At 37.4% G+C, this 12,936-nt stretch overlaps 1 protein-coding gene and 2 pseudogenes across 1 annotated transcript; all 3 read right to left on the bottom strand.

Annotated features, from left to right (window-relative positions):
* Positions 1-245: 245 nt before the first annotated feature.
* On the bottom strand, positions 246-4,870 carry LOC113757254 (annotated as a pseudogene).
* Positions 2,403-7,283, bottom strand: LOC113757255 (annotated as a pseudogene).
* Positions 7,244-12,676, bottom strand: LOC113757256 (protein CHROMATIN REMODELING 19-like; the record flags this gene model as incomplete). The annotated part of the gene is made up of 7 exons (XM_027300626.1): positions 7,244-7,708; positions 7,821-8,039; positions 8,764-8,900; positions 8,994-9,071; positions 11,934-12,092; positions 12,182-12,355; positions 12,491-12,676. Coding segments are annotated over 7 exons (1,116 nt in total), but the record flags the coding sequence as incomplete, so codon positions are not given.
* Between the last annotated feature and the right edge of the window lie 260 nt (positions 12,677-12,936).

The raw sequence follows: 12,936 nt of genomic DNA on the forward strand, positions 1-12,936 counted from the left end.
CAAAGTTAACTAGAGTAATTTACATGATTAGTCCACAATTTGGATTGTAAGTAAATCCATTATGATCTTGACAAACCTGCCACTGGGAGGTTAAGAGTACCGTCGGCCGTATTGACTTCACATAATTATAGGCAACATCAGGCACATCATCTGCTTAAACTTAACCTAAAATACAAAATACCAAGCATAATGGGGAAGAGAAGTAAGAATATATGTAATCAGCAGTGACCAGAAAAGTCACATTATCAAATAACGATGGTTGTGCTGTGACCTTGACCAGCCTTACAATGGACACAAGTGCTTTATCCACACGATGCATTTTCACCAATTAAAAGCAAGAAAAGAAGGATTAGATGACAATATTTGAGTTGTATAAAGCAGTCAGTCATGTCTCATAACAAGGACAGAATTAGTGTAAAATAGTCATTTTAAATACAAGGTTGACAAGTTTGTTCTGTTTTTCACATGTCCAGTGATTCTTTCTCCACACCCAATTGCTATAGAGGACCAAAGGTGAAGAAGGTCCATTAGATATCCTGGGCATGAAATGAATAAATGCGAGCTAATTAAACACTATCAGAAACACCGTAATTAAGATTAAGGACGTGAATAAAATTGCAAGTATGTCTTCCCAGTTGAAACAACACCAATAATCTGATTAATCCAATAATGAAATATGCACTTAAAAGAATTTGGGAAGTTTGCTTACACTTGGTCAAATACGCATCCTATTATGACAAAACACTCGCCATGAACAAAATCTACAGCTCAGCAAATGTCATTGAGTGATGGCGCAAAGAGGTAATCTCATGTAGAAAGACCAAAATGGTGAATTCCATGAGCCTGCAAAATACACAATCATCAAAAGACCAAAACCTCATGAGGACAGGGATACTGCAAGCAGTGATGCATAATGCACCCGAGTAATAGTACCACCATTCACTCGAGAAAATCAACAGAACTAGTAATACTCAACTAGACTTCAAAGCTGAGACTCCTTGACACAGACACACAAGAGGGGGAAGAAACAAGTAAAAAACAAAGGCACTTAAACCCTTAGAACTGTAGAAGCAGCTTTCAAAGGCTTAGCAAACTAGTGTTTCATTCTTAGAACTGAAAATATATCGACTAAAAACTGTGACCCAATCTATAGCCACTTATTTTAAATTCAGTAACATAAAGTCAAGTGCCTAGAAGAGGACAACAGCAACAGCATGAAAGTAAGTGCAGAGAGTAAAATTCTTCCGGAACATGTCAGAAGTCTAAAAACACTAGTGTGAATCCATCAAGAATCAAGCTAGCAAACAAAACAAAATGGTCGTCGGCTTGGAAGAACGATTCTACTTCACTACCATTTAATTGAAATGAAAACAAAGTCAAGATGCAGACTCTATGTAGGAAGTCTACAGGAACATACCTGAGACAGAGATGTTGGGACCAGAGTTTCGTATGGCTCATTAAGAGTGAAAACTGCACCAACGCCAAGATCCTTTAGCTGACTGACATCAGACCTGAATGGAACTGCAGCTGACAAGACAAACTAAAATAAAAGGACTTCAGTTTGCTAAACAGAAATTATACTTTTCACAACATTCATTAAAAGGCATCCCAGTATAGCATCCATTCTATGTCAAATTAACAGGATACTAATATCTATCATTGCTTGGTTGAGGAAAAAAAAAATCATACTCTTTAACTCAGAGACCACGGCCAGTCTAGCAATTCGGCACCGTTAAGAGTCATGACAAGCTGTTGATGATCAGATTATTAACAAAACAGCATACGCCAATAACATGAATTTCCTATCTAACCAGCTTTTTGTAAACTTGTCCCGAACCAGCTTTATCACTCGTAGTTCAAATACATGTTTAGTTATCCCTCAAAATAAACTTCCCAAATTTCCAGAACAATGCAATGCTTGAATATTCCCTATTTTTTGGTCATTTAAACATTATAAACAGCAAAAACATTTCAACCCCTAGATATGCAAATTGCCAGTGCTAAAATACCCATTGGAGACTAGCTGGTGACAACATTCAAAACAAACAATCAAAGCTATAAACGTAATAAATAAAATGATAGAAAATAATTCTACAAAAATTTGCATATAGTATACCTCATCAATCCAATCCCACTGCCAAAATTCGGCCTGGACTTTATTCCTAACAACATTATACAGCGAAGTTCGATAAAATAAAGCCCATGCCCCTGCTCCGACTAAAACCTTCTTCGTATTCCACACCACAATATCTTTTTCTCCTTTGCTTCCATATTAGCTTTCTATTTTGCTTCTTGTTCTTTCATCTTCACAAATGATAAGATCAAAACATAGAAAACAAAATTACAAAATCCATTTCATATGGAGTTGGAATCTCATAGTGTAAATCTAGACTCAGCAAATACTATTCATCGTAAACATACATGATTTGCACCTTACAGTTACAAAGTTCCATAAGTTATCCATGATAAGTTACAATTTATTAACAACATTGTACGTGGTTCAGAATAACTGGATCAACAATTATCCAATCCCAGATTGTCCTTGTTTACACAGCAAAGTTTCCCAGTCCGATACCACATCCTAGCATGAAGAATCCATTTCCTGCAAAACTCCGGGCGCTGTTATATCACATTATACTGTTTCCAGTTCCAACTACATGAACAGATACCTTGTCCGGAAACATAATAAGAAGAATGATTTCACTATAGTAGTTGTTGACGTCTTGTCATCAATCTGAACTATTTGTTGACTTCTTGTCATCAATCTGATTCCAGCTAAAATGCCAGATATTGACTGCTATGCTCTCGCAATATCATTATAAAGTGACATATCAAGTTATCGACATTGCAACTGGCTGAACGTGCATTGTCAATTACTAAACTCACCTTTCAAAAGGCTTCTACAACTCTAAGTCCAGCTATGGGATTTTCGCTAGTTCAAGAGGTGGTTGCACTGCATCAGTCTTCAACCAAAGAAAACAGTAACTCTTCATAAGTAATCCCTCTATTTTCAGTCCCCCAGAAGGAACTGAATCTCTATACCTGGAAATAGCAAAACATTTTAGTCCACTTCAACTAATCAACAGATAGCAAGTCAACCAGTACAGCAACAAGGAGAAGCAAGAAATTGTAGTGTCAGATATACAACATCTTAGAGCACAATTTCTAAGGAACACCAAGATGTAATTTACCAAAAGTCTGACTGGACTCAAAATGCTCAAAGTGCTTAGTTCCCAAACTTCAAAATGACAGGCTGATGTACTAACCACAATAATCAAGACTGACGAAAAGTTAGAAAGCATTTGGTGACAATGAGCATTATTTGTCCATAGCGTTCAGATCATCTATTTGAACAGACTTCTACCAATAGTAATCACTTACTGAAAAGTCTGAGACTGGAAAAGTATTGCAGCAAGCTGGAGGTTGCAAATGTGCAATTTCCCTTTCTACTTCCCCCCTTGTTGTGGCAAACATATCGAGTACTTACATTGGAATCTGGAACAAAATACATTAACTTGCTTTTTCTTATGTTTCCCTGAAAACAATGCTTATCCAAAAAAAGCCTAGGCTGGGGGGTAGGGGTACTCTTCTAAATCACTTCTAGAACAAAATCGGCCAGGTGATCCAAAGTTACCCACTATATCCAGAAAGGAAAATTGAATGGTTTAACAAGTCTGGGGGACTCCCATAAAACCAAATCAGCAAATATGTCCAAACTTACCCAGTGTATCACAAAAAGAAAGATGCTAAAACTTGTCCGACATTCTTACAGCTCCAGATTTTGTTCAGTGATCCCAGAAAGCAATTTGAAAACCAAAAGCAACAATCCTGCCAGTCAAAATATCACAACAATTATTGAAAACATAAAGCATATTTACCATTTAGATTTAAGCATGCATGACACTGGCATATGAATCCCCACAAGTGAAAAACGAGCTAAGAACTTGGTGATAAACTATAGTTGAAAAATTAAGAATAGACCCCCAAATACTGGAGATCATTTGTATGCAGGATGACTTAAAAGCAGACTGTTGATCAATTTTATCCCTTGATTATCAAGACTTATCATATCAGATGATTAGATATAAACATGTAATTCCATGTTGGATAGATAAAGCTACCTATAGTAGGGGTAATTAGAATGTCCAAATGACTTTTGTGCAGTCATGCATATGTACATCTATTTTAGCTCAAAGATAATCCTAGACAATTTCTAATTTGATTTTGAAAGCCTTTAACGAATTTACAGAAGATTACTAGTTCAGCATGTATGAACCCAGGATCTATGATCCTGAAAAGGCCCATTGCAGCTAATCCTAGGTGTCAGCAAAACAGTCCCTTGACATAAGCCTTCCCACATTCTTTCATTTTCCAGATCCTACGGAAAAACTGTCACAGATTATGATAGTAATATGATCTATCAAAAGATTAAATCAATTTACAACAACAATGTTTTAACTTGGCAGCAGTATAATAAATGTGCTCCTTGTCACAGATTTCCTGTCATCAACTTTCCAGCAACGATTTTAGAGAGAACAAGACTACCAAAAAAAATACTGCTCATCTGACACGGATTGCAACAAAAAAGAATAAAAGAGAATTCACAAGACACCTATTTCAAAAACTTAAAGCTGAGTAAAAAATTGGAAAACAAGAAGAGTAACAGATCCAGTAGATAAAAGTCTCACCATCTAAAACTGATGCAATGAGGGTTGTCTTCAAATAACTGCAACAAGACTATGATAGCCTCAAATATAAGCACTTCATGGTCAGCCCGTTCAAATTTTATTGGTCCTTGATAGCAGAATTTTCCAGAGACAGGTCCTTCCCCTTCCACGCTATCTGCCTCCTGATCGCCAACAATTTGCATGCCGTACATGAAGTCTCATTACTCTCACTTGGTACTAAACAAAGCCAATTAAAATGCAAAAGGAAAAATAAATTGACCATCTCTCCATGGTAATGTATATAGCATCTGAACATAATGCTGTCAAGTTCAAATGCCAAGCTACAAATCAGCTGCAATATTCCACAGCCAGCCAATTTTTTATTCAAATTTCTGCAATGGGAGTAAACTTTAGCACCTTTTGGAGTACACAGATGGAAAAAGTGCATGTTCTTTATCAACTACTGATCCTAGAGATCTGGGAAACCAACCCTTCATCAGAATTCCTAAGATGTTTAACCTCAGCTTCTACATAAAGAGCTTGTAGCTGGACACCTCTCTCCACCATTAGCTTGGCAAGTTTGGCAGCTTCAACCAAATATGTTTCTTGACAAAGTCCAACCAAAAGAATCGAATGCATGTCAGTATCAATGATTACATTTCCAGACTTCTCAATCCCTTCACACAAGCAGAATGCATCAAGCCACCGCCCTAGCAAACAAAGCTGCCTCAAAATGGTACTTGAAGCTGCACCATCAGGCCTTAGTCCTGGAACCAAAATCTTCCTGAAAACCGTCTCTGCCTCCTCAACTTTTCCAATCTGCCAGAGCGACAATGCAAGAGAACTATAGCATTCATCATACAATGCACTCTCTCCAGCAACTTTATCAATAACCTTATAAGCCTCCTCTACACGCCCCTACAAAGCCCCTTGATCACAACACTCATTGTGGTTCTATTAGGCTTACATCCAAAAACACTCATTTGATCTAAAATCCCCAATGCATCAATAGACTGACCCTTTTTGCAAAATCCCTGAATCACAGCTGTATAAGTAACCAAACTCGGCTTAGAATCCCCACTTCCTTTTTCCATTTCCCTCAACAACTCCATTGCCCTCTCCAAACTCCCAAACCTACAAATCCCATCAAGCAGTGCCGAATAGACAACTGCATTGGGCACACAACCATGCACTTTCATCGCCTTAACAAGCCGAAATGCATCTTCCACCCTACCAATATCAGATAAACCCTTAAGTACCGTAACGTATACGACCATATCTGGATAAAGATCAATCAAACCCATCTCTCCCATCAATTTCATTGCCTCACCAACTTCCCCCTTTGCACAAAACATAGCAACAACAACATTATATGTAGTCGTGTCAGGCCTTCAATTAAATTCCTTCATTTTCCTCAATACCCACAACCCCAAGTTTGCATCTTTAGCCTCTCTACACAAACACAACAACTTCTTAAACATCTTAACACTAACAGTACAATTTTCCACCCTATAGGCATCAATAACATCATTAATAATTTGTGGGTTTTGCTTAATTTCCAGTAATTTGCAAGCTTGGGCATACGTATATGCAGAGTGCCTATATTTGGGTTGAAGGCCAGCCCAGATAAAGAATCTAAGACCCATTTGGGGTTTATCAACTGAGCATCTCTGCAGAACTTCATTTATGTATGCTTCAGTTTGATTTCACCTTTGTCGAGGGATTTTTTGACGTTAGGTTCGTTTTTCTGCAAAAGCGTCACATAAGTTTTTCTACTGATGATGCAGATGTGGAGAAAAGAACGAAATTTGAAATCGAAAAATCAGGTCCTTTTAATGATGAGAGGGAACGTGAAAGAAGAAACATTTTTTTAAGGGTTTTATCCGATACAAAGACAGGGGAAAAAAAAACGAAACAACCAAAAAAATTAGAGAAGAAACAAAGAAAAGGCTTAAGAGCTCTTGGTACAACTTGCCTGAAGAAGAGTTAAATGCACCTCTGGCGAGGGTAATTAAGTTAAACTAGTTTTATGGCCTCGCGCGGGTGCAAGTTTGAATGGCTAATGATGGAGTCCTTGCTAAGTGCAACTTGGAAACGGAGAGAGGGCTGCTTCAAGCGTAATTGTTTTTTTAATTTACCAAAAAAAAGGACCTGTTAAGTGCAACTGCAAATGGAGGGAGAGGTGCTTCAAGTGTAATTAGTAGGTTTCTACAGCCCCTTTACTGTATCGATGATTTCAAGGGAAAGAAAGTAGCAGACAAGAAAAACAAGCATACGTATAAACAAGGAGAAAAGGTTAAATTGTCCTAAAGACTAAAACATCAAATAGAGTGGCACAGTGCCTATTTAATAATTTCAGATGATAAAGTGCAACTGGGGGTAAATCCAAGGGGTTTAGTGCATTTAATCTTTTTTTTTTTGTGTTGATTTCAAGTAAACCTTTTAGGTACACAGAATAGCACAAAACAATATGAGACATTACCAGCTTGTACTTCTTGATCATTCCCGAATCTTGGGACTCAAAAAATCAAGAATTAGCATTTATGGAAACAAAGAAAATGCGAGAGAAAAGCAACTGCAAAACCGGTTAAATCCACATTTTCACTGTGTACCCATTTTTCGATTTTTACTCACCAAAGGAAAGATGGATGGAGCCTGCCTGCCATATGCATCATCTATTACTATAAACAAAATTTTGCTGCTATAAGTTACAACAATGCAGCTTATGCAAGTCTCCGTACAATGTTCTTTCTCAACTTGCAATCCCTTCCTAACCTCTCAGGACAAGTTAGAAAGTCACCACAAAAAAGGGAAAATACGAGGCGGAGAGGAGGATAAGGGAGAAACTGTACTTGAGTCCTAATACCAGATTGTGATTTTAGCCAAGCAACAGGGATGATAAAATCTCTCCCATTGTCTTATCGGGCACCATACCTTCATCCTCAACTTCTACCCCAGACTGTAATACGGCAGCATCTAGCGTTAACTTCCGATTTGCAATCTCAAACACATTTTCATCAACAGTATCCTTTGTCACTAACCTTAAAAAGATATCAAAGAATATAATGTTAATGGGTAACGTCAAACAAATACAAAAGGTACTTTGAATAAGCTCAACAATGAGTAGCAGCAGCTTAGGACATGGAGGATCACCTATATACTGTAACCGGTTTTGTTTGTCCAATGCGATGACAACGATCTTCAGCTTGTCGATCTATCTGTGGATTAAAATCCATGTCATGTATTATGACAGTGTCAGCTCCAGTCAAGTTTAAACCCTGTCCGCCTGCTCGTGTTGAAAGCAAGCACACAAATATAGAAGAGTCCTTATTGAAGGTATCAACTATTGTTTGCCTTTCTGTCACCTGAGTGCTGCAGAGTATATAAGCATAAACATGATTATTGAGTCAATTCCTGACAGAAGAAAAGTATTAAAAGTAATAACACCCACCGCATTAACATTTGAAAACATATATTTGCAACAGCCTTGCATAAAGTGCATGACATATGTAAGCCTAGTCTCTACAGTATGCGTATTACTCCCTCCATCCCGATCAATTGGTCGTGTTTTGGGAATCCCACATTTTTTCAACAGTGCTCAGATTTCAAAAGGTTACGGGTTATGTTCCAAGAATGCCCTGCTTGAATTAGTATGCAGCCTGACGTGTTGCTCCATTCAAGGTAGGATAGAGTGGTGATAAGATTGAGGGATCCATACCTATGATATGTTTTCAAGCTCTTTTGGAGAAAGTGCAATGCACGAATCCTGCTAGTTCGAACGTGACACACACACACCCTCAAATGGAAATTCTCTATTTCATAGGTGAAATTTGGGGCCCACTAAGATATAAGAATCTTGCTGTAAGATTTAAGGGCATCAATGGAAATCAGTGAAAGTTTTTATTGCCATTATTGGTAAGTGACATTAATTTTGGGACGGACTGAAAAGTAAAGTATGACACTTCTAATTGGACAGAGGGAGTAATAGAAACCAGCCCAACCGCACAAATTTCTAGGGACATTCCTTTCAAGCCAAATTATCACAAACTTGCTAAATTGGACAAAATTATAGCAGGAAGAATGCTGGTGTCAGTACCTTCCATCAAGACGCCTGTACGTGACCCCAATAACATCCAAGGTCCACTCCAAAATATCAAGCATCGACGTCCATTGGCTAAAAATAAGAACACGATGCCCTTCATGCTGTAGAATGGGGAGGAGTTCGGCTAATGCCTATGCCATAATTGATACAACCCAAATCATCATGAGTGCAAGATAGACAACGCTTTACAAGCATAACTTCCAAGGCACCCAAAAAGAACATACCTGACACTTTGCAGAGGCCATTACATGCTCATCTGAGAGAACTCCCTTGCCATCTGCATCTCCATGATAGAGCAAAAGCTGCAGGAAAGGCATACAAAGTTTATATAATATCAATAACAACACAAGCTGGAAAACCTTCCAAACCAATCAATGGCCATTTAATCAATCAACACTCAAAAGTCCAAAAAAGTAAATCATATCAAGTCAAGAAATAATAAAAACTTTATCCACTACAAACCACCCAAGAAATGTTTGACTGATGAAATCATATTTGTGTTAATCTCCTGACAAGAAAGCTTGTCCTTCCAGCCGCCACATGCTATTTAGAAGGGAGGCAACATTCCAGAATTATTGCTCATAACCACCAATCAGCTATCAATATCAACTGACCACATCACCCTTGACAAACATGCATGAAAAGTTTGGCTATTAAATATAACAGCCATGAAAATAAGCAAGAAGCAACTACAAGAACCAAAAAGCACTAAAAAAAAAACCAGAAACTAAATGACACTGACTTGGCCAGTTGGCCTTCAAGTCAACTTCTTTTTATGATCCAATAAGCAAATGCATGATTAGCATTTTTAGGTTTAGAGTTCTTCCTGTACCATACTGAATCTATATCATTCTAAAACACCCAAGCTCTCATTTTCAAATTTTATTTGCTTGCCCAGTTACTTGCAGTCTACAGTTGCTTGAATATTAAAGCAAAACCACTGCTATTAAAACAATAGAAAGCAAGCAATAGCATTTTAATGGCCTATTCCATCTGAGTAATATCCAGCACCCAAGCATCTTCGATGAATAGTAACCAAAGTAGCTAATTACATAGCACATTTATTTGCAATCTTTTGCTTTATTCTACATCCATGCAATTTACTTTATTCTCCACTGATACAACTTACTATAGCCTTTAAAATATAGATAATATTCTATATACTCAACAACCACGCCTATTTCAGCAGCCATAATCTTGTAAATGGTACTTTAGTGCAAGTAGGGCAACATTTCAAATTATGAAACAGGCTCCATTCACAATCAGTGTCTAGAGAACCTCAAATATTCTCGTGTGACCAATCCAAAGAATGATTGGTTTTATAGCGATACATCAGCCAAATCATTGTGAAATATTTGGATATCAATAATACTAAATAACTATGCCTGCACTTTTGCCATTGGCCATGACGACTACAAGTGGGGCCACTATAGCATCAGGTGGCACAAGTTGAACCTGGTTTATTTACTCAATTATAGAGTTCAATCTGCAGGTCGATTCTCACGTCGCGATTCATACCTTAGATACTACAATACACAAACCCGAACATTCTTGCGTTAAAAAAGATATCTGTCACCTTCTTTGCCTTCCCTTATGCTCTTTAAGCTCCTCCCATCATAATTAATAATGCATCTAGTTTTATTTGCTCTTAACACGAATTCTTCCACGGCTCTCTATCCTGCCAACAACTAAGTAAACTCATTGTCATGGCACTCTACTGAAACTTCTATAGCCAGACCCGGCAGTCTTTTCTTTGCCCAGTAAGACCAGCATGCTCCAACTCATCTCTAACAGGAGTCAGTCTTCATAATGCACATGACTGCGAGAGGATTTCTCAGGGAAGCATTCTCGAAATTGACTTGCTCTTGGCCGGAAGTTGATGCCAAACTCACTTCTCATATTTCTGTTCTCTTCTTGTTTTTAACAAGCTTTCCACTCTTTACAAATGTTATTACTGACAACTATTGATGGCTTGGATGGTTTAGAAGCAACTTCTCATTGTAATGATTTGGTGAGACATGCTAAGTTGCATAATAATATATGTTAGAGCAGGTTCTTTCACAAAAAAAATTTTGGGCATACATTCCAGGCATACATTTCTTATGGAGAACAGAAAGAAAGGTGATAATACTAGCGACTTTACAATAAGTAGCAAGTGGTAGAAGAAAAAGAGCTTTGACGAGGCAGATGAAGTTAGGTTCACGCCTAGTAACAATTCAAAAAGATTATAGACACTCCTTCAGCTAGCAGCAGAAAACAATGGTTTTAAGCACAGTTATTGGTACAGTAAATATTACTACTGTGGAGTAACTAAGCAAAGGAGAACAAAAAGACTACCAAACTAAAATATCCTTGAGCAGAATCCTACTATCATGAGGTGTTGAAATGTAGTAGCTAAAATGCACAACAGATCAATTCCCAGACTCTTCCAAGACATCTCAGCCTTCAAATAGCACTCGAGTATATTTCAATAACTGAACTAGACCTCTTATTCAGAAATTCTGTAAACTTCCTCTGATGAACAGATGAATATAAATACCCACGATTACTTACACCCAAGTGATCCACTTCTGAAGCTAGCTCACAGCATATCCAAAACCAGTGACACATCTCTTTGAACCACGTTGTCTTTTCTACGATGAATTGCATAATATTCGTCCTGGCATTCCAAAGTCATTTGTATCTAACCATTCTCTTGCCATTGCAGATGGTTAAGGATCCAAAAACAATTTATTAAATTTTTGCTGATTGTACAAGTAGAGTATTACGTACTGCTTTCCAGTTTCCAAAAGTGAAATCCCCTTTATCTTTTTGTCTTACAAACTTAATTTACACAATTAAGTCCTATACTTATCAAGAACATTTAGGGTCATGAGAGAAAATCATTTATACAGATAATTCACAGAGGCGACAAATCATGAGATAAGAGTGCATATTTTATGAAAGTAAGAAAGTTGAAATCCTCAGAAATCACAAGCAAGATGTTTCCAAAATTTAACAGCAATAGAAGTTATAAAAACAAAAATGTAGGTCACATCTTCCAACTATTCCGTATGCAAGAATAATTATCATAGCGTAAGCACAACCTTAGCAAGGCAAGAGCAAAATATTCTGAAAGAGGGGAAAACAATAAAATACCTGAAAGAGGGAAGAACATAAAATACCTGATGAATTGAGAAGTCACTGTAATTCTTAAGCTCCTCAATCACTCGGTCCAAGGTACATTCAAAGCCAAATACACCTTTTGGATGCAAAGCTTTAGCAAACCGAACAACATCATCATCTGTGTAAATGCGCCTCACCAATAGTGGATGATTTGCAATCTGCAACAAAGAAAGTTAACCGTTTACAAAACAACGGGTTATATGGTTGCACATGAAGACACTTTAACTGCAGGAAAATTTGATAACACCTTACGAAATTCAAGAAAATAGTTTGAAATTTGTCTTCGAGGCAAAATTCTAGCAACACTATTTAAATCGATTTTTGCTAACTTTGAAATACGAGCTTGAGAAATTGCCCGATAATTGTCAATTGCTTCTCTGTAAGCGTCTGCTTGTAGATTTTCCATCTTCACATACTCAACCTGCAACAACAACTCAGGTTCCATTAGTAAAAAGTAACAATAGAAAGAGCTAAATTACAGGGGCTTAAGTCAAAAAAACTATTGCAAAAACTATTGTGTCGTTTGAACCAAATAAGCACCAAAAGTAAGACATACCTTTTGGGTCTTTGGGACTAGCTGCTGCATTACATCAGATTTTAATCTTCTCAATATAAATGGACCCAAGATAGACTTTATTTGAGCAATCAAGTCTCTATCTTCTGCATTCAGAAGCTTCCTCAGATCAACATCTCCAGTAGCAAAGAGATCAGGCATCATGAACTCCAACATTGACCATAACTCCTGCAAATGCAAACATTACTGAGCAGAGCACTCCAAAAGCAAACAAAAGCATACTGACAACAGTCAACAACAAAAACTCATTTAAAATGAAAAGTTCAAATTATGGTGAGAATTAAATACTACATCTCAGCACAAAGAACTTCCTTGGGGTGATAAGAAATCCTACAAGATGGTAGCAAGTACAGCAATCATACAGCTATTTTTTGCTCCTTCAGTCTTAGACAACATATCAACCATCAGATATCATGTCACTAGCAACA

This window comes from Coffea eugenioides, unplaced genomic scaffold (genome assembly GCF_003713205.1).
Source record: "Coffea eugenioides isolate CCC68of unplaced genomic scaffold, Ceug_1.0 ScVebR1_2869;HRSCAF=3981, whole genome shotgun sequence".
NCBI lineage: Eukaryota > Viridiplantae > Streptophyta > Magnoliopsida > Gentianales > Rubiaceae > Coffea > Coffea eugenioides.